General features: G+C 43.0%; 1 protein-coding gene across 1 annotated transcript in view; it reads right to left on the minus strand.

Moving 5' to 3' along the window:
* The window catches only part of LOC137643813 (heparan-alpha-glucosaminide N-acetyltransferase-like), a 98,849-nt gene that overhangs the window by 41,269 nt on the left and 30,574 nt on the right, over positions 1-27,006 (minus strand). The window contains exons 3-7 of the mRNA XM_068376502.1: positions 19,814-19,929; positions 13,287-13,387; positions 12,410-12,510; positions 3,238-3,440; positions 561-668 (exon numbers count right to left, since the gene is read on the minus strand). Of these exons, the coding sequence (XP_068232603.1) occupies positions 561-668; positions 3,238-3,440; positions 12,410-12,510; positions 13,287-13,387; positions 19,814-19,929 (629 nt within the window). The remainder of the gene's footprint in view (positions 1-560; positions 669-3,237; positions 3,441-12,409; positions 12,511-13,286; positions 13,388-19,813; positions 19,930-27,006) is intronic.

Here is a 27,006-nt window from a genome sequence, read left to right on the forward strand (position 1 = left end):
GAGGTTTGGTGGAAGAAGATGCCTTTGATCGAAGGCATTGGAGAGGGCGCATCAGCAACCAAACCCCTAATGTAGGGGATAACGGTGAGGAAGAAGAAGAGACTAATCTTAAGGAAATACAGTATGAGGCCTTGCCATGGAGCAATGAATATCTTTTATATATACTGATTGATTGAATGATTGATTTCAATGGTCAGTGTCAAATAACAGAGCAATGATACATACATACATACATATACCAAGGCACTTCCCCCAATTTTGGGGAGTAGCCGACATCAACAAATGAAACAAAACAAAAAAGTGGACCTCTACTCTCTACGTTCCTCCCAGCCTAACAAGGGACCAAAGTTATGCCCCCTGTGGCCGCGGGGGCATAAAAACAATTAGAATAGCGCCAACGTTATCCCTGCGTGTCGTAAGAGGCGACTAAAAGGGACAGGATGAGGGGGCTGGGAACCCCCTCTCCTGTATCTACATCCTGTGAGACATCGACAGAGCAATGATGAAAAGAAAATAAACATTAAATTATAAAATAATCCAGAATATTATAAAATGCTTACCATGGAAAGACCAAATCCGCTACAGTTAGACCATTCCATCTGGCATGAATGAAAAAGTAATATTTTCCTCCACCATAATTCACAAAAATCATGATAGCAATAGCAGTCCTGTAAATAACAATGTTGAAATGAGTGTAAAATGACATGACAATGATTTAATTAATCATATAATCAATTATTACAGAACGTCTTTAAAACAGATTTTAATAGAAATATGTATTTTTCTTATCTATACAATTTGTATTTTTCCTATCTATACAATTTGTATTTTTCCTATCTATACAATTTGTATTTTTCCTATCTATACAATTTGTATTTTTCCTATCTATACAATTTGTATTTTTCCTATCTATACAATTTGTATTTTTCCTAGCTATACAATTTGTATTTTTCCTAGCTATACAAGTTGCAGCCTCAAACACATTCGAATCAAAGTAGGCTTTAACATCTTGAACTTTTGCAATAAAAAAAGATTGAATCATTTTCTCCGATAAAAGAAAAAAAACGTTAAGGAACCGTTGTTACTACCATTCCCAAATATTGAATCTTCTGAGCTGGAACTAAAAGAGACTTCTTCAAATTAACCAGGATCCCTAACCAATCCAGTAACCTGGGCAACCCCAATTACTGAATCCAAATACTTTCCAATGAATTGCTTGAAAATAGCCAATCGTCATGGTATAAAAGAACTTTTAATCCCTGAATTCTTAACTATTTTGAGATACCTGAATTCTTAATTAACTTGAGATGGGAGCATCAATCTTGGTGAATACTTGAGGGGTAGTCCTACGATCATATCATAATCACTTAAATACGTAAGGCCTGTTGACAAAATGAAGGCATTACATCGAATCGAGATGAATAAAAAAGCAAAAATATGCCTTCATTCAAACATCTTTGATGTATAGAAGGCTTCAACACTGAACAAAAACCAGATTTACCAACTTTTCTATTTATTTGAGATAACAATTTATCGATTGTAGGGGTATAAAAAGTTTTGGAAGTAATCGTCATGTTAGACAAGGAAGAATAATGGCATCTGGACTTAGCTTTAGGAACTTGTTTGGGTGTTTTTCAGCAATACAGCTACGTAAGGTTTAAAAGGGAGATACCTCGTCCCATTCAGGGTATTCTTGTGTGATTTCTTTGACCTGATCTTCTTGTTCAAAAGGATGAACCGAGACATTACATGTTTACCTGTTTGTTTATATTTTTGCACAGAAGTTGCAGCGCTTTTATTTTTCAAGGGACTCATTTTGGTGGTAGAAGTACAAGTAACAACATTTGCCCCATTAGAGTTAACCAGTGATAAGCAAGTCACCGAGCTTGCTAGCAAACTAAGTGCACTGCCACCTGAAATATAATGCAACTGATCAAGTTTACCTGAAAGTTTATCAAAAAAAACATTAGCTCTAAAGGAATCATACAATAAGCCACTCCATCCACAAATACGAGGCTGCTTTAGGGTGTTTACTTTGGCGAGTGGAGGGACATTAGGATCCAGACTACTAACTCACTCTTCTGCCCAGGGTGACCAGATACCCCATATCTGACTGTCCCATATTTATGACATTTGTCACATGTCAAGTGACATTTTGTAAAACAATGGGTAAATTATAGAACTGGTCAAGCCAGCGCTACAGATGAAGTGCAATTTCACACTGTCCAGTTCTGAGTTCATCACAGATGTTCAAACCAAACACCATCTCTTGAGAGCAGTTGGATCCAGTGTAAAATCTGACAATCAAAAAATAACATACTAACAACAATGAGGAAATTAATATTAAAAGGATTATTGTGAAAAGGTTTTCATCATATGTAATTTATTGTCTGCAATTTATTCAGTATCATGTTAAGTCACTTTAGTTATAATATACTTTAAAGGTGCAAAACATGCTTGATTGCAATACTGTGATGCTTTAACACATGTAATGAAAAGCTGTTTGTAACAAAACCTACAATGAATACACTTCAAAACAAAAGTCAATGAAGTAGGTCCTGGACCATCTGGACCCAGTTGAGAAGGATTTCTTGTTACGTCACTGTGTGGTGCGTACATAACTTCACATAAGCTGTGTGTCTATACTGTTCAACTACCTCTCCAATTTAAGTGCCCCTTACTTCAACTTTCAAAACTTGGTCACCCTGCTTCTGTCTTGCAATCTAATTATATAAAAGACTGACTAGGATTGTGGGAATGTAAAGTTTTTGCAACAAAAGGGTCAAAAGTAAATAAAGAATTTGAGGCTCTATGCGAGAAACTTGAATATGTAATCCATTGTGCAACATCAGCACCCTTATCTAATGGAACACTTATTACCACTAGACCAGAAGTAATTCCCTTAAAAATATACACAGTAGTTGCTAGCAAATCCAGAGAAGGAAATGTTTAAATACACTAAAAAACACAACAATCTGGAGGATGGGGTGTGTCAAAACGACACGACAGAGACTAAAACGATGAAGATTCTCTGGCAAGTCCCAACTTTGCTTCCTGACATTCACTACTAGATTATCTCTTACTTCACTGAAGGCACGAGTCTATTGAAAGGAAATAAAATGGGAAATCTTTAAATTCTAGGCATAAATGTCGATAGCCGAGCTTTCGTAGAACAAATAATATGAACATTATGTGAGTATAAAATTAGAAAATTTATCATTAAAATTATGTTTTTACCCTCGAAAGACATCCAGTGAAACAAGTCGCCCACCACTTCTCCTGGAGTCTGGTACTTGTTCTTGTGTATGGACAGACTGAACTTGCGTTACATCATTACTGTGCAGGAGGGGATCAGATTCGGAGGAAGGGCCGGGTTGAGGATCATAAGTTGCCGTCTCCACAAGAGTGTCGAAGCGACGACTTTGCTCCGAGACTCTTGGCTGAAAATCGAAAGATAAGTTATACATACATACATATACCAAGGCACTTCCCCCAATTCTGTGGGGTAGCCGACATCAACAAATGAAACAAAAACAAAAAAGGGGACCTCTACTCTCTACGTTCCTCCCAGCACGAGTCTATTATTATAGGTTCTAATAAATAGATAAATAAAAATATATATTTTTCATGCAAATTATTATCGGAGAAGATACTGTATTTAATCTAAAATAAAACTATGCTCTCTTATACTAAAATCTCTTTCTCATACAAGGTTTAACATTTTTAGCCAAGGATCCACTGAATGTTCTCCATTCTAGAATTTTTATCTATTAAATAACTTGTTCTATCACTAAACAGTCAAGACATCTTCAAATGTTTTTCATATACCATAAGTCTCCATTATCTACACCAAAAAAGGGAATCTTAATAGTAGAATTTATGTACATACTGATGTACACATTGCTTCTTCTCTAGAAGCTTAATTTACTGACCTTTTCCCCTAAAATGTTAAAAACTCTATTTTCTTTCTTTATAATTGACACATCCCTCTGGTGAAGTAATGGTACACTCTAGCGGTTAATGGTGAGAAGCAAAAGAATGATGTGCCTGAGTCACTTTGTTATTTCAGTCTCAAAGTCAAAACTATTCCCTGTTCTCTTGATCTTACAAGTCAGTGGGGAAGAGGGTGGACATGTACATAAACATCTAGTTAGTATAGAAACATAAATTCTATTATCAAAATTCAGTTTATTTCTAAGAACCTCCTCTGATCTTTATATTGCTGACTCTCGTACTCTGATGGAGGTGGGATGGTGTGAAGGAAAGAACTAGGTTATTTCTAGAACTAAAATAGTACAAAATATGTTATTTTTATTAGTAAAATAAATTTTTGAATATACTTACCCGATAATCATGTAGCTGTCAACTCCGTTGCCCGACAGAATTCTATGGAGGGATACGCCAGCTATCACAATACTAGAAGGGGGTGTACTTACCAGCGCCACCTGTGGCCAGGTACTCAAGTACTTCTTGTTGACACCTCCTCAATTATTCCTCGGTCCACTGGTTCTCTCTGGGGAGGAAGGGAGGGTCGATTAAATCATGATTATCGGGTAAGTATATTCAAAAATTTATTTTACTAATAAAAATAACATTTTTCAATATTAAACTTACCCGATAATCATGTAGCTGATTCACACCCAGGGGGGTGGGTGAAAACCAGTGTACAAGATTAAAGGATAGCTAAGTATCCCATATTTCATATAACAGTTATCTCAAATAACAATGAAATAATAAGTACCTGGTAAGGAAGTCGAATTGAACCGTTACTCTGCCTCTTTTTTAAGTTCGTCTTCCTTACTGAGCGCAGCGTTCCTCTTGGAGGCTGAATCAACCCAAAGGTGCTAAAGTATATAGGGTTGCAACCCCTACTAAAGGACCTCTACAAAACCTCTAACCCAGGCGCTTCTCAAGAATGAATAGACCACCCGCCAAATCAAAAGGATGCGGAAGGCTTCTTAGCCTACCGTAACAACCATAAAAACAACAATAAAAGCATTCAAGAGAAAGGTTAAAAAAGGTTATGGGATTAAGGGAATGTAGTGGCTGAGCCCTCACCTACTACAGCACTCGCTGCTACGAATGGTCCCAGGGTGTAGCAGTTCTCGTAAAGAGACTGGACATCTTTAAGATAAAATGATGCAAACACTGACTTGCTCCTCCAATAGGTTGCATCCATTATGCTCTGCAGAGAACGGTTTTTATTAAAGGCCATCGAAGTAGCTACGGCTCTTACTTCGTGGGTCCTTACCTTCAGCAATGCAAGGTCTTCCTCCTTTAAGTGAGAATGGGCTTCTCTAATCAGAAGCCTTATATAATACGAAACCCCGTTCTTGGACATGGGCCTCGAAGGTTTCTTGATGGCACACCATAAGGCTTCTGACTGTCCTCGAATAGGTTTAGACCTCTTAAGATAATATTTGAGAGCTCTGACAGGGCAAAGAACTCTCTCTAGTTCGTTACCTACCATGTTGGAGAGGCTAGGTATTTCAAACGATCTAGGCCAAGGACGTGAAGGAAGTTCGTTCTTTGCTAGGAATCCGAGCTGAAAAGAACATGTTGCAGATTCGGTCGTGAAACCAATGTTCTTGCTGAAGGCATGAACCTCACTGACTCTCTTAGCTGTTGCAAGGCAGACGAGAAAAAGAGTCTTGAGGGTAAGGTCCTTGAAGGAAGCTGACTGGAGAGGTTCGAACCTAGATGACATAAGGAACCTTAAGACTACGTCTAGGTTCCAGCCTGGAGTGGATAGACGACGCTCTTTAGACGTCTCAAAAGACTTAAGAATGTCTTGAAGGTCCTTGTTGGAGGAAAGGTCCAAACCTCTGTGGCGGAGAACTGAAGCCAACATACTCCTATACCCTTTAATCGTAGGGGCTGAAAGGGATCTCTCATTCCTAAGATGTAGAAGGAAGTCAGCTATTTGGGTCACAGAGGTATTGGTAGAGGATATTGAATTGGCTCTACACCAGCTTCGGAAGACTGCCCACTTAGATTGGTAGACTCTACGAGTGGAAACCCTTCTTGCTCTGGCAATCGCACTGGCTGCCTCCTTCGAAAAGCCTCTAGCTCTAGCGAATCTTTCGACAGTCTGAAGGCAGTCAGCCGAAGAGCGTGGAGGTTTGGGTGCAACCTGTCTACGTGAGGTTGACGTAGAAGGTCCACTCTTAGAGGTAGAGTCCTGGGGATGTCGACTAGCCATTGAAGTACCTCTGTGAACCATTCTCTTGCAGGCCAAAGGGGAGCAACCAGCGTCAGCCGTGTCCCTTCGTGCGAGATGAATTTCTGCAGAACTTTGTTTATTATCTTGAACGGTGGGAATGCGTAAAGGTCGAGATGGGACCAGTTCAGTAGAAAAGCATCCACATGAACTGCTGCAGGGTCTGGAACAGGGGAACAGTACAGCGGAAGTCTCTTGGTTATGGAGGTGGCAAACAGATCTATGGTAGGTTGACCCCACAAGGTCCAAAGTCTGTTGCACACACTCTTGTGGAGGGTCCATTCCGTGGGAATGACCTGATTCCTTCTGCTTAGGCGATCTGCTGAGACGTTCATATTGCCCTGAATGAACCTCGTGACCAGAGTGAGGTTTAGACCTCTTGACCAAATGAGGAGGTCCCTTGCGATCTCGAATAGGCTCCTCGAATGGGTCCCTCCTTGCTTGGAGATGTAAGCCAAGGCTGTGGTGTTGTCTGAGTTCACCTCCACCACTTTGCCTAGCAGGAGGGACTTGAAGTTCAGCAGGGCTAAATGAACTGCTAGTAGCTCCTTGCAGTTGATGTGGAGCAATCCCTGTTCCTCGTTCCACGTTCCCGAGCATTCCCGTCCGTTCAAGGTCGCACCCCAGCCCGAGTCCGATGCATCTGAGAAGAGATGAAGATTGAGGGTCTGAACAGCCAACGATAGGCCCTCCCTGAGAAGGAGATTGTTCTTCCACCACAGGAGAGTGGTCTTCATCTCTTGGGTGATTGGGATAGAGACTGCTTCGAGAGTCGAACCCTTGTCCCAATGAGCTGCAAGATGGAATTGAAGAGGGCGGAGGTGGAGTCTCCCTAGCTCGACGAACAGGGCCAGTGATGAAAGGGTCCCTGTGAGACTCATCCACTGTCTCACCGAGCAACTGCTCCTCTTCAGCATGCTCATGATGCACTCTAGGGCTTGGCTTATCCTGGGGGCCGATGGAAAAGCCCGAAAATCCTGACTCCGAATCTCCATTCCCAGGTACACAATGGATTGGGAGGGAATGAGCTGAGACTTTTCTATGTTGACTAACAGACCCAGCTGTCTGATTAAGTCCAAAGTCCAGTTGAGATTCTCCAGACAGTGACGACTCGTGGAGGCTCTCAACAGCCAGTCGTCTAAGTAGAGGGAGGCTCTGATGTCCGATAAGTGTAGGAATTTTGCTATATTCCTCATCAGATGAGTGAACACCAAAGGAGCTGTGCTTAGGCCAAAACACAGGGCTTGGAATTGGTAGACAACCTTTCCAAAAACGAATCTCAGGAAAGGTTGGGAGTCTGGATGAATAGGAACGTGAAAGTATGCATCTTTCAAGTCCAACGAGACCATCCAGTCCTCCTGTCTGACCGCTGCTAGGACCGACTTCGTCGTCTCCATCGTGAACGTCTGCTTGGTGACATACGCGTTGAGCGCGCTGACGTCCAGCACCGGTCTCCAACCTCCTGTCTTCTTGGCCACAAGAAAGAGACGGTTGTAGAAGCCCGGGGATTGATGGTCCCGGACTATAACCACTGCCTTCTTCTGCACAAGTAGCGACACCTCCTGGTGCAATGCTAGCCTCTTGTCCTCTTCTTTGTAGTTGGGAGAGAGGTTGATGGGAGATGTGGTCAGAGGTGGTTTGAGGCAGAATGGAATCCTGTAACCGTCCCTCAGCCAACTGACAGACTGGGCGTCTGCACCTCTCTTCTCCCAGGCTCGCCAGAAGATCTTGAGTCTGGCTCCTACTGCTGTCTGGAGATGCGGAGAGTCAGTTTTTTCCTTTAGATGTCTTGGAGCCTTTCCTAGACTTGCCCCTGTAAGAGTCTGGACGGGAGCTTCCTCGGCTGGGGGCTCTACCACGAAAGGGCGGTATGAACCTCGTAGCAGGGGTATCAGCCACTGGGGAGCGATAAGTCTTGGGGACTGAGGTAGCAACCTTAGACTTACGAGCCGATGAGGCTACAAGATCGTGTGTGTCTTTTTGTATCAGGGCAGCAGACAAGTCCTTAACCAGCTCTTCGGGGAAGAGGAACTTCGAGAGCGGAGCAAAAAGGAGTTGTGACCTTTGACAAGGTGTAATGCTGGAGGAAAGGAAGGTACACAGTTGTTCCCTTTTCTTCAAAACCCCTGATACAAACATCGACGCAAGCTCACCAGATCCATCCCTAATGGCCTTATCCATGCAGGACATTAATAGCATGGCAGAATCCTTGTCCGCAGGAGAGGTCTTCTTGCTGAGGGCTCCCAGGCACCAGTCTAAAAAGTTGAACATCTCAAATGCTCTAAAGACTCCCTTCAGTAAGTGATCAAGGTCTGAGAAGGTCCAGCAAACCTTAGAGCGCCTCATTGCAGTTCTCCGAGGCGAGTCTACCAGACTTGAGAAGTCAGCCTGGGCAGAGGCAGGTACTCCCAAGCCTGGTGCTTCTCCTGTGGCATACCAAACGCTCGCTTTCGAAGTGAGCTTAGTCGGAGGGAACATGAAAGAAGTTTTGCCAAGGTGTTGCTTAGACTGCAGCCACTCCCCTAAGATCCTTAATGCTCTCTTAGAGGACCTTGCTAGGACTAGCTTAGTATAGGTGGACTTAGCTTGTTGTATGCCCAGCGAAAACTCAGATGGCGGAGAGCGGGGAATAGCAGAGACAAAGTGGTCTGGGTAAACCTCTCTAAGCAGAGTCAAGACCTTACGAAAGTCAATAGACTGTGGAGAAGGTTTGGATTCATCCACGTCTGACGAGGGATCCAGGTGTGCTTCCTCATCATCAGACGCCTCATCACCCGAGTGTAGCGAAGAGATCGGACAAGAATGCTGAACAGCAGAGTCAGAACGAGTAGGAACAATATTAGTGGTTTCCTCTTCAAGTAACTGTTGAGGGAAAACCTGAGGCTCAGACTGCAAAGGCTGAATAAAAGACGAAGCAGAAGGAAGGCGCATGGGTGGAGGAGGCTGACTCCTAGCATGAGTGGTTGCACCCAAGGTATGCGCTTGCTGAGCGGTTGGCGGAAGCGGAGTAGCAAGTTCCTGTTCCTGTGGTGTGAGCGGAGCGCGATGAGGTTGAGGCTGCGCAGAACAAGGTAAATGTCTCGCAAGCTGAGGCTCCTGAGGCGCAAGGCCAAGGTGTAGTGGTGCTTGCCTTGTGGAGGGTTGAGCTCGCTGCAGCGAGAGCTGAGGAGACTGACTCATGGACGGGAGAGGTTGTTGTACCTCAACCGAGAGTTGCACCACTGGTGGAGCAGCAAGTGGAGGCGGAGGAAGAGAGGTATAATCCTCCTGATCCCATAGTAAAGGTTGCCTTAAAGAAGGCGGAGGCTGAACACCACTGGGAACAGCAAACTCTGAACGTGGCTCAACATCGTACGCCTGGCAGGTGGTACTGCGATCAGGCGGAGCAAGCGCAGGCGGAGCGAGCGCAGGCGGAGCGAGCGCAGGCGGAGGGAGTGTAGGCGGAGGCGGAGGCGCAACACTCTCAGCCCGACACTCACGCATCAAGTCCGAAAGCTGTGCTTGCATGGACTGTAGTAGAGTCCACTTAGGATCGGCAGAAACTACAGTAGGCTGAGGTAAAGCCTTAACAGTCGAGCTCTGTTGTGGCAGAACCTTACTCCTCTTGGGCGGAGTGCAGTCGACAGATGACTGCGGCGAGTCAGAGCTGAGCCAATGACTGCAACCTGGCTGAGCACTCGCGGACTGGACTCTGCGTTTAAGTGGTCTCGAGACCTGAGACCAACGTTTCTTCCCTGACAGATGATCAGCGGACGAGAAAAAGACGGGCTCAATCGTCTGCAGGTGGGAGTGACGGTCTTTGGAAGACACGCCCGCAACCACCGAGGATACTTCTGTGCGCCTAACAAGGCCTGCCGAACCCTTATGCCCTTCGACATTGCTTCTCCCCTGGGCTTGGGAGCTTGCAAGAGGTCCCGGACTGGGAGGACGACTGGCTCGCACAGAAGTATCCTCACGCACCACACTGGCACTGACACTAGCACTTGGCACTGCACTGACACTAGCACTCGTCACAGCACTGGCACTAATTCCACCCACTGCACTCTTGACCTTAAGTTCCTTGACTTCGGCCATCAGAGACTTATGATCACTTACCACTGACTCTACTTTATCGCCTAAGGCCTGAATAGCACGCAAAACAACAGACATATCAGGCGGAGGGCAAACAGTAGGTTCGGGGGTAGCCACTACAGGGGTAGGAAAAGGTAGGGGATCATGAGGTGAGGAAAAAAGTGAAGAGTGAGAAGAACTCCTCCTAACTCTACCTCTCTCTAACTTAGATGAATATTTCAAAAGACGGACAAATTCCAGTTCCGAAAGTCCGGCGCATTCCTCACATCGATTTTCTAACTGACAGGGCCTGTCCCTACAGTCAGAACAAGCGGTGTGAGGATCTACCGAGGCCTTCGGAATACGCCTATTGCAAGACCTACATCGTCTATGGGAGGGGGCTTGCGAAATGTCAGACATCTTGAATCCAAAGAGTTAGCCAAAGGGGTTTCCAAAATCAAGCAAAAGATCGTTAACCGTTAATCAGGACTATATAAAAGCTATCTAGCTAATATAAGAAGGTTTCCAGTAAAGCGACAGCCGAAATCTGAGAGAATACTTCACCAATTAGCCGTGAACAAACTCGAAGATCATAAGCGTATCCCAGAACGTCTTGCCGGAAGCACGACAGAGGAATAATTGAGGAGGTGTCAACAAGAAGTACTTGAGTACCTGGCCACAGGTGGCGCTGGTAAGTACACCCCCTTCTAGTATTGTGATAGCTGGCGTATCCCTCCATAGAATTCTGTCGGGCAACGGAGTTGACAGCTACATGATTATCGGGTAAGTTTAATATTGAAAAATTTGAAATTCTATACTCATCTAGTCTAAACAATGGTAACAAATAATCTCAAAATTTATTTTGAAACACAGGACTCCAGATTGTTTAACTAAATATATTTGAAATATGGGACTCCAGACTGTATCTAAGGATATCTTATGTCTAATTACTTTATACTAAGACCCAACACTAGGTAAATACAACTATAATTGTTCAAAACTAAGAAAATTAAAAATCTATTGTAATAAAAGTTATTAAGACATCATTGCCTGCAGCTACTATAGGGCCTAAAGCCCAATAATCTTGATAAGTAAACCAGGATCCTTTATGATAATGTTTAGCAAACACCAACTTGGTATACCATTAGCTACTGCTAAAAACCTTTAAAAAAAGATTCATGCAAAAATTAAAGAGATTCAGCTGTAGTTCTAATTACATAAACCTTAACCTTCAAGGGTTTTATTACAATTGGATCCAATTCTTTGTAAGCTTGTGACCAAATTTTTAACTAGAAATGCCATTGCATTTTTGGACAGAAGACGATATGGAACTCTAATTCCTCCCACAGACAAATCAGGGACACTACCTCTATTGTTCATAAAAATAATGAAAATATCACCCAGTTTTTAGCTCTCACAGAATAGGGTATGGATGTTGCAGAGATAAGAATGCTAAGCTGGACGGCTGGGATCACGTGACTGGATAGTGTTAGGAATGACTTGGTACGGGGAACAACTAAGGTTAGAGAAGTGTCAAAAAAAATCCAAGAAAAGAGACTCCGCTGGTTTGGGCACATAATGAGGAAAGACCAGGAGTATGTTGGGAGAAGGTTGTTGGAGATGGATGTGCCAGTTAAGAGGAAGAGAGGGGAAGACCCAAGAGAAGGTGGATGGAGCGTGTAATAGTGGATATGGAAGAGAAGGATCTCACAGTGGAGGACATTGGAGATAGAGCAAATTGGAAACTGCTTTCAAGATATAGCAACACTGCAGAGCGGGGAAGAGCTTTAGTCGAAGAAGAAAAGGGTACGAGTCTTTCTCCTTCTTAAAAGTTTTACATTCTGTTTTAAGTAATTTTCTGCTTTTAAAATGAAATCACTTGAGGTTTTCACAATCATAATCTTTGAAAATTTTATTTATAATATCACTGAGTTAGGTAGGCCTTAAATAATTTCTAGTTGCTAATTCAAGATTTGAGAGTTTGAAATTTCAAATTCAAGTATATTTAATGATCAACTATGTTAAGTGTCCTAATTAACTTGGTGTCATGTGCATTACCTAAAAATGTCTAACATAATTACAAATTCCTAAAAATCAAATATAAGATACAACTCATTATTGCAACAATCTTCGACTTACTGGCACAGAAGTGTCTGGAGAATCCATCCTCCTGAGTATGAACTTTCCACACTGCCATAACAATGCAAGTAAGGCGAAGAACACAATTGCCATTACTATGGCTGAAAAAAAAAAGACGATATATTATATAATAAAATAAAAAAAAAAACATTATATTCCATAAATTTAATGATGAATATATATCCTCTCGAAGAATGAGAATACTACAGTTGCTGGCTAATTACAGAAGATTGGATCAATAGAAAAGGTGTCGGATAAAATCAACACCAATGAGGCAGCCATATCTTCAATGAAACTTGCATAAATGAGGATCTACCAAAATAATAATATTAATATTAATAATAACAATAATAATAATAATAATAATAATAATCATAATAATAATAATAACAACTAGAGGGGCACTCTGTACAGCACAGACTTCCGCCGCAGCAGCTTATTTCTCGACCTTTTGCTTGACCGTAAACTTGAGCTTTGACCTTGACCTTCCAAAATGTTATTATTGCCAGCTTTTTACATAACACTTAATCCCTGCAAGTTTCATTACTATACGACTAAAATTGAGGCCAGGAAGCTATTCACAAACAAACACATGCACACACAAACAGGGGGTAAAATATAACCTCTTTCCAACTTCATTGGTGGAGGTAATAATAATAATAATAATAATAATAATAATATAATAATATATGTATGTGTATATATGTATATATGTATATATATATATATATATATATATATATATATATATATATATATATATATATATATATATATATATATATATATATATATATATATACTGTATATATATATATATATATATATATATATATATATATATATATATATATATATACACTATACAATAACTTACCCAAAATTTCTGGCTGAGGACGAACGAAGGTTTTAACATGTATGTGATCTGTGTCGAAGTCCAGCAGATAACTTCCATACTGTCCAAAGTGATATGTTTTACTGAAAAAAATGTCATATTCTTAAAATAATTCATCTAACAGAAAAGTTCAATTCTCTTATATATCAAAAATATTATTTGAGAATGAAAGGGGATTTCAATGAACTATACTTTCAGTTATACAGTAATGAGTGCTTTATTTCATTGCATAATATGTAGTGATTGATTACTAAACATTGAGCAAGATACATTCTATGCAGTCTAAGGTAGTAACTGCAGAGAAAATATTTTCTAAAGAAATTAGCAAAGTACTAAAGATTACAATGCAATTCGGTTGAAATTAGATAAATTCCCTTAAAATCTATCATATGGGAAACAAGTTTATAGACAGTAGCTCTACACTTGAATATATCATAAAGTCTAAAAAGTAAATTGTATTTTTTCTAGCAATACAAACCTGAGTTTTTAAAGGGAGTAATATATTAGCAAAGCTGAAACTCTGCTCTTAACCCTTTTACCCCCAGGCTATTTGGAAATTTCCAACCCTTAACCCCCAAGGGTTATTTTTTTCAAGAACATTTTGCAGTACAGGGGGTATATTTTTTTAAATTGCTCTAACAGCCTTAATTTTTGTCATAGAGAGGTCAGGTTGGTCTCATTTTCTTGGAAAATGCCTGAAGTTTCTCAAAAAATTATCAAAAATATGCAAAAAAAAAAAATCTAAATAGAATTTTTTTGCAAGGACATACCGGTACGTCCATGGGGGTAAAGGGACGAGTTTTGTGAGACGTACCAGTACGTCCTTTGGGGGTAAAAGGGTTAAAATCTATAACAGTGGCGGTGGTTACTGATGGGTGATGGGTAAGCCCCGCCCACTCAACAGTCCACTGAGCAGCCACTTTGACCGATGACTTACAGGACAGTTGAAGTTCAACTTCATCATCATCATCTCCTCCCACACCTATTGACGCACAGGGCCTCGGTTAGGTTTCGCCACTCGTCTCTATCTTGAGCTTTTAAATCGATATTTCTTCACTCATCAGCTCCTACTTCACTCTTCATAATCCTCAGCCATGTAGGCCTGGATCTTCCAACTCTTCTAGTGCATTGTGGAGTTCAGTTGAGAGTTTAACTTGAAGGACTCAATTTGTATCATTAGGAAAAATACAAACTACTGTACTTCATAAATTAGTGATTTTTTTTTTCTTATACAGATACAAACCTTCGTCCTTTAATAGAAGAGTTACCCTTAAAAGTGAGGAAGCTCCTATAACCGAAGTGACTGGTGTAATTCCTGCGATGTCAAAGCACTTCCACCTGTAAAAGAGGCAGAAGTGACGACTCCTCATAACCTTCCTAACAACCTGGGAAAAATATTTTCCAGGTGTAAGGCCAGGTTTCCGGCAAGAAAATTGGCAGACTGTCACAGGAGACCTTATATCCGTGTAAGGATATAGTGTCTGAAATGTATGATTAATTATGAGAAATGGGTTATATCCATCTAAATCCATCCTCTCTTCTGTAAGGAGGAAGGGGGAGATATTTCTACACAAAAGTGAGCAGAAAAGTTGCAAAATACGTCTAATTATTATTATTATTATTACTAGCCAAGCTACAACCCTAGTTGGAAAAACAAGATGCTATAAGCCCAAGGGCTCCAATAGGGAAAAATAGCCCAGTGAGGAAAGGAAATAAGGAAATAAATAAATGATGAGAATGAATTAACAACATATTCTAAAAAACAGTAACAGCGTCAAAACAGATACAGTATGTCCTATATAAACTATTAACAACGTCAAAAACAGATATGTCATATATAAACAATAAAAAGACTCATGTCATCCTGGTCAACATAAAAACATTTGCTCCAACTTTGAACTTTTGAAGTTCTACTGATTCAACTACCCAATTAGGAAGATCATTCCACAAGAGAAGGAAAAGAAGAGCTCATTCTAGACTTATGTCACAACCACTACCTTAGACAAAATGCTCATTGTCATGTAAGGGAGCTAGGTTTGCTACACAGCCTATTAAGCAGCTACTAACAGATCAAGGGTAAAGATCGCCAGAGACCTGTGGATAAACTCCAAAAGGTAGTGGACAGTATACGTCTTCTGGTGGTTCCAGACTTCTTTTTACAAAACTTGCGCCACTAACAAGTTCTTTCTGAAGGCTAGTGTTGATCCAATCCCTTGGACTTCATGGGTGCATGCTCAAGAAGTTCCCTCTGCTCCTTTGCTGGCTGTAGGATACAACCTTCTGATGATTTCGCTATGCAAATAGACGGTATTCCTGGAAATTTTTTCTTTCCCTACTGAAACTGAGGAAGAGTCTCTGGTACTGCAGTCTGAAGGTCTGATTATTTTTCAGTTATCATTTTTATTACTATTATTTGCAAGCTGCCATAAGACCAGGGGCGGCAACAGGGAAAATAGACCAGTGAGGAAAGGAAACAAGAAGAGAAGTAATTAACAATTAGAATAAAATATTTTAAGAATAGTAACAACAACATTGAAATAAATATTTCATATATAAACTATGCCACCAGGTGTTCTGGGCTTCACGGATACCTCTTTGGCAACCAGCTTCAGCCACCTTGTGAGCACATTTGTTAGCTGCTGTTGGTTGGTTTTCCAAAGTCGGGCGTGCTTGTCGTTTGGTTTCAATGAGAAGAGAGATGGTAGCATCATTCTCATCAAACCAATCCTGCCGTTTCTTGGTGGTGTAGCCTAGTGTTTCCTCCGCGGCACGGGCCATGGCGTTTCTGAGGGTGATCCAGTGGTGCTCGACAGTGGCCTGACCCACAGGGTCTGCGAGGTATTGTTCGCAGGCCTCCTTGTAGTTCTGTGCCACCTGTGGGTTGCGGAGCTTACTACAATCAAAGCGTTGGTGTGGTACGCTGTCAGGTGCCCTTCTGGGTGGTCGTAGGGTCGTCACGGAGAGTCGGGAGATGAGGAGTCTGTGGTCCGTCCAGCAGTCGTCCACTCCGGGCATGGATCGGGTGATGCGGACGTCTCCTCGGTCTCTGGCTCTGGTCAGGACGTAGTCCAGGGTGTGCCAGTGTTTAGACCGTTGGTGTCTCCATGTGGTCTTTTGTCGCTTTGGTAACTGGAAGATGGTGTTGGTTACCACAAGTTTGTGTTCTGCACCAAAAGCTGCAGAAATAGAGTTTCGCTGACCAACGTGACCTGCGCAGCTTCTATGCAGCAACAAAAGAAATATTCGGTCCCACACGGTCATCAGTGGGCAACCTGAAGGACGCGGATGGGGCCACGACCATCACCGAAGCGAGGGCATCCTGGCCAGGTGGAGGTCTCACTTTGAGAACCTCCTCAATGACCAAGCAGACACCCCCGACGATCTCCTGCGAATGACCCCGCAGCATCCCGTCCGTCACTGGATGGCACTACCGCCCTCCATCCATGACTTCAACAAGGCCCTGCAGCGCATGAAGCCCGGCAAAGCCCCAGGGCCAGACAACATCCCGTTGGAGCTCCTCACTCACGGTGGCCCCGGGCTTGAGAAACCGTTTGATGCTCCTTATACTGAAAATATGGGAGACCAAGACCCCCACCAGTGACTTCCGCGATGCAAACATCATTACCATCTTCAAGAAGGGAGACAGGGAGAACTGTAACAACTACCGGGGAATATCACTACTAAGCATCGCGAGTAAGATTTTCGCTCGGATTCTCCTTGACCGCCTCCTTATTCTCGCAGAAGACGTCCTGCCAGAGTCCCAGTGCGGCTTTCGACCTTCCCGCGGGACCATAGACATGATCTTCTGTGCGCGACAACTACAAGAGAAGAGCCTCGAACAACAACAGCCCATAATGTTCATCTTCTGAGATTTGAAAAAGGCCTTCGACAAAGTACCTCGACCTGCCATGTGGGCTGTCCTCAAAAGATATGGCTGCCCACCCGATTTTGTCGAGCTGGTGCGTGCCCTCCATGACGGAATGGTTGGGAGAGTCTGCCACCAGAACTCTCTTTCAGACCCATTCCCCATTAACGGCGGCCTGAAGCAGAGCTGTGTTCTGGCCCCGACGTGTTTCTCGCTATACACCGCAGCAATGCTCAACGAGATTCCCCCAGACACACCCTCAGTCGACCTACATTTCCGCATGGATGGAGGCGCTTTCAACCTCGCTAGACTCCGCGCCAGAACCAAGACCACCTTGTGTGCAGTGCGAGAACTGCAGTATGCTGACGACAATGCCACCCCAGGTCAGACGGCAGAGGACCTGCAGTCGTTAGCTGATGCATACAACTCTGCCTACGAACGTTTTGGGATGCAAGTCAACTCAGACAAAACCAAGACCCTCGTCCAACATCCACCAGGACTGATGCTCCCCAACTTCAATACCACAGTGAATGACCAACCGTTAGAACAGGTGGACCAGTTCTCCTACCTAGGGAGCATCCTAACATCAGCTCCCACAAGCAAAAAGGACGTGGAGAACAGGATCAGGGCAGCCCACTCCGCCTTTGGCCGACTCAACTGCTGCGTATTTAACAACCACGCACTGACAATGACCACCAAAATAATGGTGTTCAGGGCAGTAGTCCTCTCCACGCTCCTGTATGCATGTGAAACATGGACGCTATATAGAAACGATATTAAAATCCTAGAATGCTTCCAACAAATGAAACTGAGGCAGATCTTGAAAATCCCCTGGGAGAGCCACACCACCAACATTGAAGTCTTAGAACGTGCCTCGCTGACCAGCGTGGAGGCCACCATCATTCACCACCGCCTCCGCTGGATAGGACACGTGCATAGGATGGATCCATCTAGGCTCCCAAAGAAAATATTCTACGGAGAACTGACCCAGGGCACCAGACCACGAGGAGCCCCGAAAATGCGCTATAAAGATCAACTAAAGCGCACCCTGGCTCTAACTGACATTGATCCTTCCTCATGGGAAGAAACAGCGAGGGACAGGAAAACCTGGAGAAGTACAGTACACCATGGCACCGTGGACTTCGAGGAGAGGAGGAGACAAAATGAGGAGGCTAGGAGGAGAAGGAGAGAGTGATTAGAACAGCCCCTCCCACCACCTACCCTCCCTTGTGATCACTGTCCGCGACTCTTCCACCACAGACTAGGACTTAACAACCACATCAGGCAGAAGCACCCACCCCACAGATAGGAGGCTGATGGCTAACGACAGAACCCAATACTCGGACACGAGTGGGCGCCGACGATATAAACTATAAAAACTATAACAAAATACGAGGAAGACAAAGAAGATAGAATAGTGTGCCAGAGTGTACTGCAGTAGTGCCATCATAGGACAGAGAAGCAGCCATCATAGGACAGAGAAGCAAATCATTTTGTTCTCTGGTTACTTCTTTTAAGAAGATGAAAGACTTGAACATCGAGTCATAGACAGCTTGGTTCTGTTAACCTTCTGGTGATCTAATAACACGATTCCACTTCAATAAATTTTTCCCCATAAGTGCTCCGATGATGCGCAATACCTGTACTTATCTTGTGGAATTACTTACTAAAAATTGCTGCACCAAGGAAAAAGAGTTGTATCTCAGTGAGGCCAAGTGCTGACCCTAGTAGAAATGTATACAGAAAATAGATAGCAACACCACACACATGATACTAGTCAAGCAAACTTCGTAGCAAGATAACGCTCACATGCACGCATGAAGTTAAACCTATTAGCGCTTGCAAGTCAGGTAAGACGAACTCGCCACGGTGAGCACCATGTGTTGTTGAGGTAGAGCACACAAACCTATCAGGCAGAGGAGCTCGCCCACACACCTCGCTAGGTGGTTGGATGCACGACAGAGTGCACGACTCTTCCGCGAGACTAAGGTTAGCGCACAACCCCCCCTACTAGAGCATCACAGAGAGAGAGATTCCTGCTCGCCTTTTCTCCAAAAGGTGAATGATGAGCAGCTGTTCTTTCCTTAAAGGGCGAGGAAGGCTAGGCTCATGCACCATGCTTGCATCCAAACAGATAGGCAGGCTCTTCCTTGCAAGAGGTTGAAACTTTGGGTGCAAGATCAAAGGACCTTGGCCTTGTAAAGTCTCCTCCAAAGCCAACATGAGGGTGCCGCACCAGCGGCCTTTGATGCTGGGACTAACCAGCACGGTTTCGATCCCCACGGGCAGACACACCTGAACAGAGAAAAAAAGAAAGTTTTTTTAGCTTTTAGGCTAGTTGTTTTCAACCAATATATGGTTAAAGGTTTTTATGTGAGAGCAACTTGCTCTACCAAGCCGAAATAAAAAGTGGTGTTTCGTTACTTGTGCGGATGTGAGCAGGGTGGTTGGTCTACGCCCCCTTCCCCCTCTGCTATCTAGCGGAGGGTAGTTACACCTCTAGTAAGAAGATTAACAGCTAGTTTTACCTATCACCAAAATATATCTCCACCATAAAGAGCTTCATGGTTTGTATATAGTGCTGGAACTATGTAACTTTTAGTCAAATCTTGGCAAAAAGTATAGACCAAAATTCTAAACTTACTTTTGAACGTTAGTACCATTCAAGGCTTTAATGAAGACATCTGTAGGATATGTTGAGTTTACAACTAAACTCGCCGAGCTATTGGCTTCAACTAACAGATATTTCCATGGTGGACACTGTAAACATAAAGTTAAAACTAATAAAGGCAATAGTGAAAATACAAAAAGAGAGAAACATGTACCATCATTATTAATAATAGCCATGACAATAATATAACAATAATAATAATAATTTTTATTTCTACACTTATCTGATGTTTATATTGCTTTTCTCTTGAGACCTTGGTACTGTATGTTGACATTACTCCTTAAAAGTGGAAAAATTTCCTGTTCTCTTTCCCTCCAATTGAATGAAATCCAGGATCAATATGTTTCACCTTTCGTCAGTTTCAGCTACAGTATCGTAATATTTGTCAGCTGTATACAAATATTTAAGACCTTACAGTTGTGCACAGACAGTATGATATTCTTTGATGCTCAGAAACTTTGGTTTCTAATATGAGGAACTCATCTGAACTCCTTATAACTGGTTTTAGAAAGCCATTAATTTTGAAATGGGATGCCATTCCTAGGACCAGGGGAATGACAGTGTATATTAGAACTCAGTACCTTACTTCTCATAAGTCCTGCTATGAATGTGGATGTCATGAGATTCAGGTGATGGAAGTTTGTGACAGGCATAACAAGTTGTATTTGTGTTCGATCTACTACAATCCAGACGTGGATGATTCTAAGAGTATCTTCAATTGTCTTCTTACCATTATGGTTGAAATACAAGATTATAAAAAGGCCTCTATTGTTTTAGTTGGTGATTTCAATGTTCACCATAGGAAGTGGTTAAATTTTCTTTTTCCTACCATGGCTTGAGAGATTTGGACTTTACCTCTCAATTAGGTTGTGAGCAAATTATCAGTGAAGCTACTCACAGGTCTGGTAACTGCTCGGACCTCATCTACACCAATATCCCTGGCATTATAACAAGTAAGGTTGGTTCTTCAGTTAGGACATCTAATCATACCTTGAGTTCATTAGTAGTGAAGATTGAGCAGCCTGTCCCTGATGTATTATACTCATGTAAGATTTATACAAAATCTCAAGCAAACTGGAATGGCATTTTGAGTGATCTTTGGGCTTCAATTTGTCACAATTGTATAATAGTGTTGAGCCTGTTGTTCCTTTGGATGAGAATCTGGTCAACATAATTGCTAGGCGTATCCCTTCTCGCGTGCTATGGTATCAAGAGAAAAAACAAACCATAGTTGAAAGATGATTGTAGATATGCTTATTTGGCGAGCAGGAGGCTTATCATCTTTGGAAGAGTAACAGATCAGATCTGACTTGGAATAACTATACTCAGCTTAAAGCTTTTGCTTCAACTGAAAAGGAATACAATTTAACCATGAAAGAATCCCTTTCTAGTACAATCCAGGAACTTGAGTGGTGGGCTAAACTTGAATCTGTACTCTTTGGTGTAGACACAACAGTTCCTCTTTTACTTAAACCAGATGGTTCTGTCACTCACTGTCCAAAGAAAAAGGCAACACCTTTGCCTGGTGTATTTGACAGTAAGCAGAGTAATGAAACTTGATCTTCCTAATTCCTGTTTTCCTGAGGCTAAACTAACTAGTCTAGCTTTTTTATCTCATGAAATTAAAGCTCTCTTGATGGACCTTGATGCTTATGGAGGTGTAGACCCAAATGGTATTTTTCCCTTGTTTTTTATACACTGTAGATTTCTTAGCTCCAAAATTATGTTATTTTGTGGAAGTTAGCAAAAAGAGTTTCTTTTAGCACTTGTTGGAGATTGGTAATGTTACTCCACTTTGTAAATGTGTTTGTGGTAGCTCAAGTCCAGCTGATTACCACCCAATATCCATAACTCCTATATTATCTAAAGTTTTTGAACGTCTAAATGGGTTTGCTGAAGGTAATCATCGGTTCCAAGTTTGCAATTTGGCTTTTTTAAAGGCCTTGGAGCATGTGAAGCCCTTCTTACAATCTCAAATGCTGTACAGAAATCCCTTGATTGTGGTCAGGAAGTTTGTTTGATGGGCCTTAATTTTAGTTCTGCCTTTGACAGGGTTAATCATGAGACCCTTGTTTTCAAAATCAAACAGTTGGGAGTGGGTGGGTCTTTTTTTTAGCATCATTATTGAATTTTCAAGTCATAGATTGCAAAGAACTGTTGATAGACACTAAAGTGAGTATAGGAATGTGATATCTGGTGTTCCTCAGAGTAGTGTTCTTGGCCTAGCTGAAAACATTCTCCTAAGTATTCGTGTAGGAACAAATTGTGTTTGATTTTCCTTAAAAACACTATTACAGACGACTGAAATCAACTTTATATTTTCATTGGAACAAAGTCAGTTTAAATCACACTACTTTATCTGAAACATACATTGGCCCCAGCTACTTATAAATCGTATTACATAAATATGTGCTGTATTGTGATACACAGAAACCATATCCTTATCTGCTTCACAAAACACAATCAATCAAAAGGCTGACTTCCATTGAAATTTAATCAGTATAGACCATATTCAAGCTGAAAAAGGATTAGTTACTCACCACTATCAGCATAAGAGTACTAAATTTATCATGTTCTACCTTTAAAACAGTTTCACAATTACCAATGTTCACTCATTAAACCTTTTATGTTTCAAGAGACTTATTTTATTTTACTATACTACCTGTTTCTCCAACATAAAGTTTTTTATTATAATGTATATTAATGCTTTTATCTTTAGTCTTATTATGTAAAAATAAGACTGCTGATTTTACAGCTAAAATGAAATCACCATACAATCCATGTCTACTGATCAAATGGAAAAATGTTATTTTCATTAGTAAAATAAATTTTTGAATATACTTACCCGATAATCATGTAGCTGTCAACTCCGTTGCCCGACAGAATTCTACGGACGGGATACGCCAGCGATTGCTATACAAGAGGGGGGTGTACTCACCAGCGCCATCTGTGGTCAGGTACCCCAGTACTTCTTGACAACACCACCTCAATTTTTTCCTCGGTCCACTGGTTCTCTATGGGGAGGAAGGGTGGGTCAATTAAATCATGATTATCGGGTAAGTATATTCAAAAATTTATTTTACTAATGAAAATAACATTTTTCAATATTAATCTTACCCGATAATCATGTAGCTGATTCACACCCAGGGGGGTGGGTGAAAACCAGTGTACATGTTAATCAAGAAGCTAAGTATCCCGTATTTCATATTATCAGTTATTCAAAATAACAATGAAATTATAAGTACCTGGTAAGGAAGTCGACTTGAACCATTACTCTGCCTTTAATAAGTTCGTCTTCCTTACTGAGCGCAGCGTTCCTCTTAGGAGGCTGAACAACTCTAAGGTGCTGAAGTATAAAGGGTTGCAACCCATACTAAAGGACCTCTACACAACCTCTAACCTAGGCGCTTCTCAAGAAAGAATTGACCACCCGCCAAATCAACTAGGATGCGGAAGGCTTCTTAGCCTACCGTAACAACCCAAAAACAACAATAAAAGCATTCAAGAGAAAGGTTAAAAAAGGTTATGGGATTAAGGGAATGTAGTGGCTGAGCCCTCACCTACTACTGCACTCGCTGCTACGAATGGTCCCAGGGTGTAGCAGTTCTCGTAAAGAGACTGGACATCTTTGAGATAGAATGATGCAAACACTGACTTGCTCCTCCAATAGGTTGCATCCATAATACTCTGCAGAGAACGGTTCTGTTTGAAGGCCAACGAAGTAGCCACAGCTCTCACTTCGTGTGTCCTTACCTTCAGCAAAGCAAGGTCTTCATCCTTCATGTGAGAATGAGCTTCTCTAATCAGAAGCCTTATGTAATACGAAACTGCGTTCTTGGACATAGGCATCGAAGGTTTCTTAATGGCACACCATAAGGCCTCTGATTGTCCTCGTATAGGTTTTGACCTTTTAAGATAGTACTTTAGAGATCTGACAGGGCAAAGAACTCTCTCTAGCTCGTTACCCACCATGTTGGAAAGGCTAGGAATTTCGAACGACCTAGGCCAAGGACGTGAAGGAAGTTCATTTTTTGCCAAAAACCCGAGCTGTAAGGAACATGTAGCTGTTTCGGATGTGAATCCTATGTTCCTGCTGAAGGCGTGAACCTCACTAACTCTTTTGGCTGTTGCAAGGCAGACGAGGAAAAAAGTTTTGAGAGTAAGGTCTTTGAAAGAGGCTGACTGGAGAGGTTCAAATCTAGGAGACATAAGGAACCTTAAGACTACGTCTAGATTCCAGCCTGGAGTGGACAAGCGACGTTCTTTAGAGGTCTCGAAAGACTTAAGGATGTCCTGTAGATCTTTGTTGGAGGAAAGATCCAAGCCTCTGTGGCGGAAAACTGTTGCCAACATACTTCTGTACCCTTTTATCGTAGGAGCCGAAAGAGATCTAACATTCCTAAGATGCAACAGGAAGTCAGCAACTTGGGTTACAGAGGTACTGGTAGAGGAAACTGCATTGGCTCTGCACCAGCTTCGGAAGACTTCCCACTTGGATTGATAGACTCTGCGAGTGGATATCCTCCTTGCTCTGGCAATCGCTCTGGCTGCCTCCTTCGAAAAGCCTCTAGCTCTAGAGAGTCTTTCGATAGTCTGAAGGCAGTCAGACGAAGAGCATGGAGGCTTGGGTGTACCTTCTTTACGTGAGGTTGACGTAGAAGGTCCACTCTTAGAGGGAGAGTCCTGGGAACGTCGACCAGCCATTGCAGTACCTCTGTGAACCATTCTCTTGCAGGCCAAAGGGGAGCAACCAACGTCAGCCGTGTCCCTTCGTGAGAGACGAACTTCTGAATAACTCTGTTGATGATCTTGAACGGCGGGAATGCATATAGATCGAGGTGGGACCAATCCAGCAGAAAAGCATCCACGTGAACTGCTGCCGGGTCTGGGATTGGGGAACAGTACAATGGGAGCCTCTTGGTCATCGAGGTAGCGAACAGATCTATCGTTGGCTGACCCCACAAGGCCCAAAGCCTGTTGCACACGTTCTTGTGAAGGGTCCATTCTGTGGGGATGACTTGACCCTTCCTGCTGAGGCGATCTGCCGAGACATTCATATTGCCTTGAATGAATCTCGTTACCAGCGTGAGGTTTCGACTTCTTGACCAAATGAGGAGGTCCCTTGCTATCTCGTACAGCTTTCTCGAATGAGTCCCTCCCTGCTTGGAGATGTACGCCAAGGCTGTGGTGTTGTCGGAGTTCACCTCCACCACCTTGCTTGGCAGGAGGGACTTGAAGTTCATTAAGGCCAGATGTACTGCCAACAACTCCTTGCAATTGATGTGAAGCGTTTCCTGTTCCTTGTTCCATGTTCCCGAGCATTCCTGTCCATCCAAGGTCGCGCCCCAGCCCGAGTCTGATGCGTCCGAATAGAGATGAAGATTGGGGGTCTGAACAGCTAACGAGAGACCCTCCTTGAGAAGGATGTTGCTCTTCCACCACATGAGAGTGGTCTTCATCTCTTTGGTAACAGGAATAGAGACCGCTTCGAGCGTCATATTCTTGTCCCAGTGAGCTGCTAGATGGTATTGAAGAGGGCGGAGGTGGAGTCTCCCTAACTCGGTGAACAGGGCTAACGATGACAGGGTCCCTGTTAGACTCATCCACTGTCTCACCGAGCATCTGTTCCTCTTCAGCATGCTCAGGATGCACTCTAGGGCTTGGTTGATTCTTGGGGCCGACGGAAAAGCCCGAAAAGCTTGACTCCGAATCTCCATTCCCAGGTAAACGATGGTTTGGGAAGGAATAAGCTGGGACTTCTCTAAGTTGACCAAAAGACCCAGTTCCTTGGTCAAGTCCAAAGTCCATCTGAGACTCTCCAGACAGCGACGACTTGTGGGGGCTCTTAAAAGCCAGTCGTCTAAATAAAGGGAGGCTCTGATGTCCGCCAAGTGGAGGAATTTGGCAATATTCCTCATCAGTCGCGTAAACACCATAGGTGCTGTGCTTAGGCCAAAACACAGGGCTTGGAATTGGTACACAACCTTTCCAAAAACGAATCTCAGAAAAGGTTGGGAGTCTGGATGAATGGGGACGTGAAAGTAGGCGTCTTTCAGATCCAACGAGACCATCCAGTCCTCCTGCCTGACCGCTGCTAGGACCAACTTCGTCGTCTCCATAGTGAACGTCTGCTTGGTGACATAAGCATTGAGCGCACTGACGTCCAGCACCGGTCTCCAACCTCCTGTCTTCTTGGCCACCAGGAAGAGACGGTTGTAAAATCCCGGGGATTGATGATCCCGGACTATCACCACTGCCTCCTTCTGTAACAGGAGTGACACCTCTTGATGTAACGCTAGCCTCTTGTCCTTTTCCTTGTAGTTGGGAGAGAGGTTGATGGGAGAAGTGGTCAGAGGGGGATTGCGGCAGAATGGGATCCTGTAACCCTCCCTTAGCCACTTGACAGACTGGGCGTCTGCACCTCTTCTTTCCCAAGCTTGCCAGAAGGTCTTGAGTCTGGCTCCTACGGCTGTCTGGAGAGGAGGAGAGTCAATGTTTGCTTTTCGAAGACTTGGTACCTTTCTTGGACCTGCCCCTGTGACCGTCTGGGCGGGTACTTCCTCGGCTGGGGGCTCTGCCACGAAAGGGCGGAATAAATCTGGTAGCAGGAGTATCAGCCACTGGGGTGCGGTAAGTTCTTAGAACTGAAGGTGCAACCTTAGCCTTCCGTGCTGAAGAGGCCACGAGGTCATGCGTATCCTTCTGTATAAGAGCCGCAGACATTTCCTTGATAAGATCCTCAGGAAACAGGAACTTAGACAGGGGAGCAAAAAGTAACTGTGACCTTTGGCAAGAGGTGATACCAGTGGAAAGGAAGGAGCAAAGTTGTTCCCTTTTCTTGAGGACTCCCGATACAAACATAGAGGCAAGTTCGCCGGAACCATCACGAATTGCTTTGTCCATACAGGACATAATCAGCATGGCCGAGTCTTTGTCAGAAGGGGCAGTCTTCTTGCTCAAGGCCCCCAGGCACCAGTCGAGGAAATTAAAAATTTCAAAGGCGCGAAAGACTCCCTTTAAGAAGTGGTCCAGGTCAGAAAAGGTCCAGCAGACCTTAGAGCGTCTCATAGCCGACCTTCGTGGAGAGTCAACCAAACTTGAGAAGTCAGCCTGGGCAGAGGCAGGGACCCCCAAGCCTGGTTCCTCTCCCGTGGCAAACCAGACGC

The sequence above is a fragment of the Palaemon carinicauda genome, chromosome 7 (assembly GCF_036898095.1).
Source record: "Palaemon carinicauda isolate YSFRI2023 chromosome 7, ASM3689809v2, whole genome shotgun sequence".
Lineage (NCBI taxonomy): Eukaryota > Metazoa > Arthropoda > Malacostraca > Decapoda > Palaemonidae > Palaemon > Palaemon carinicauda.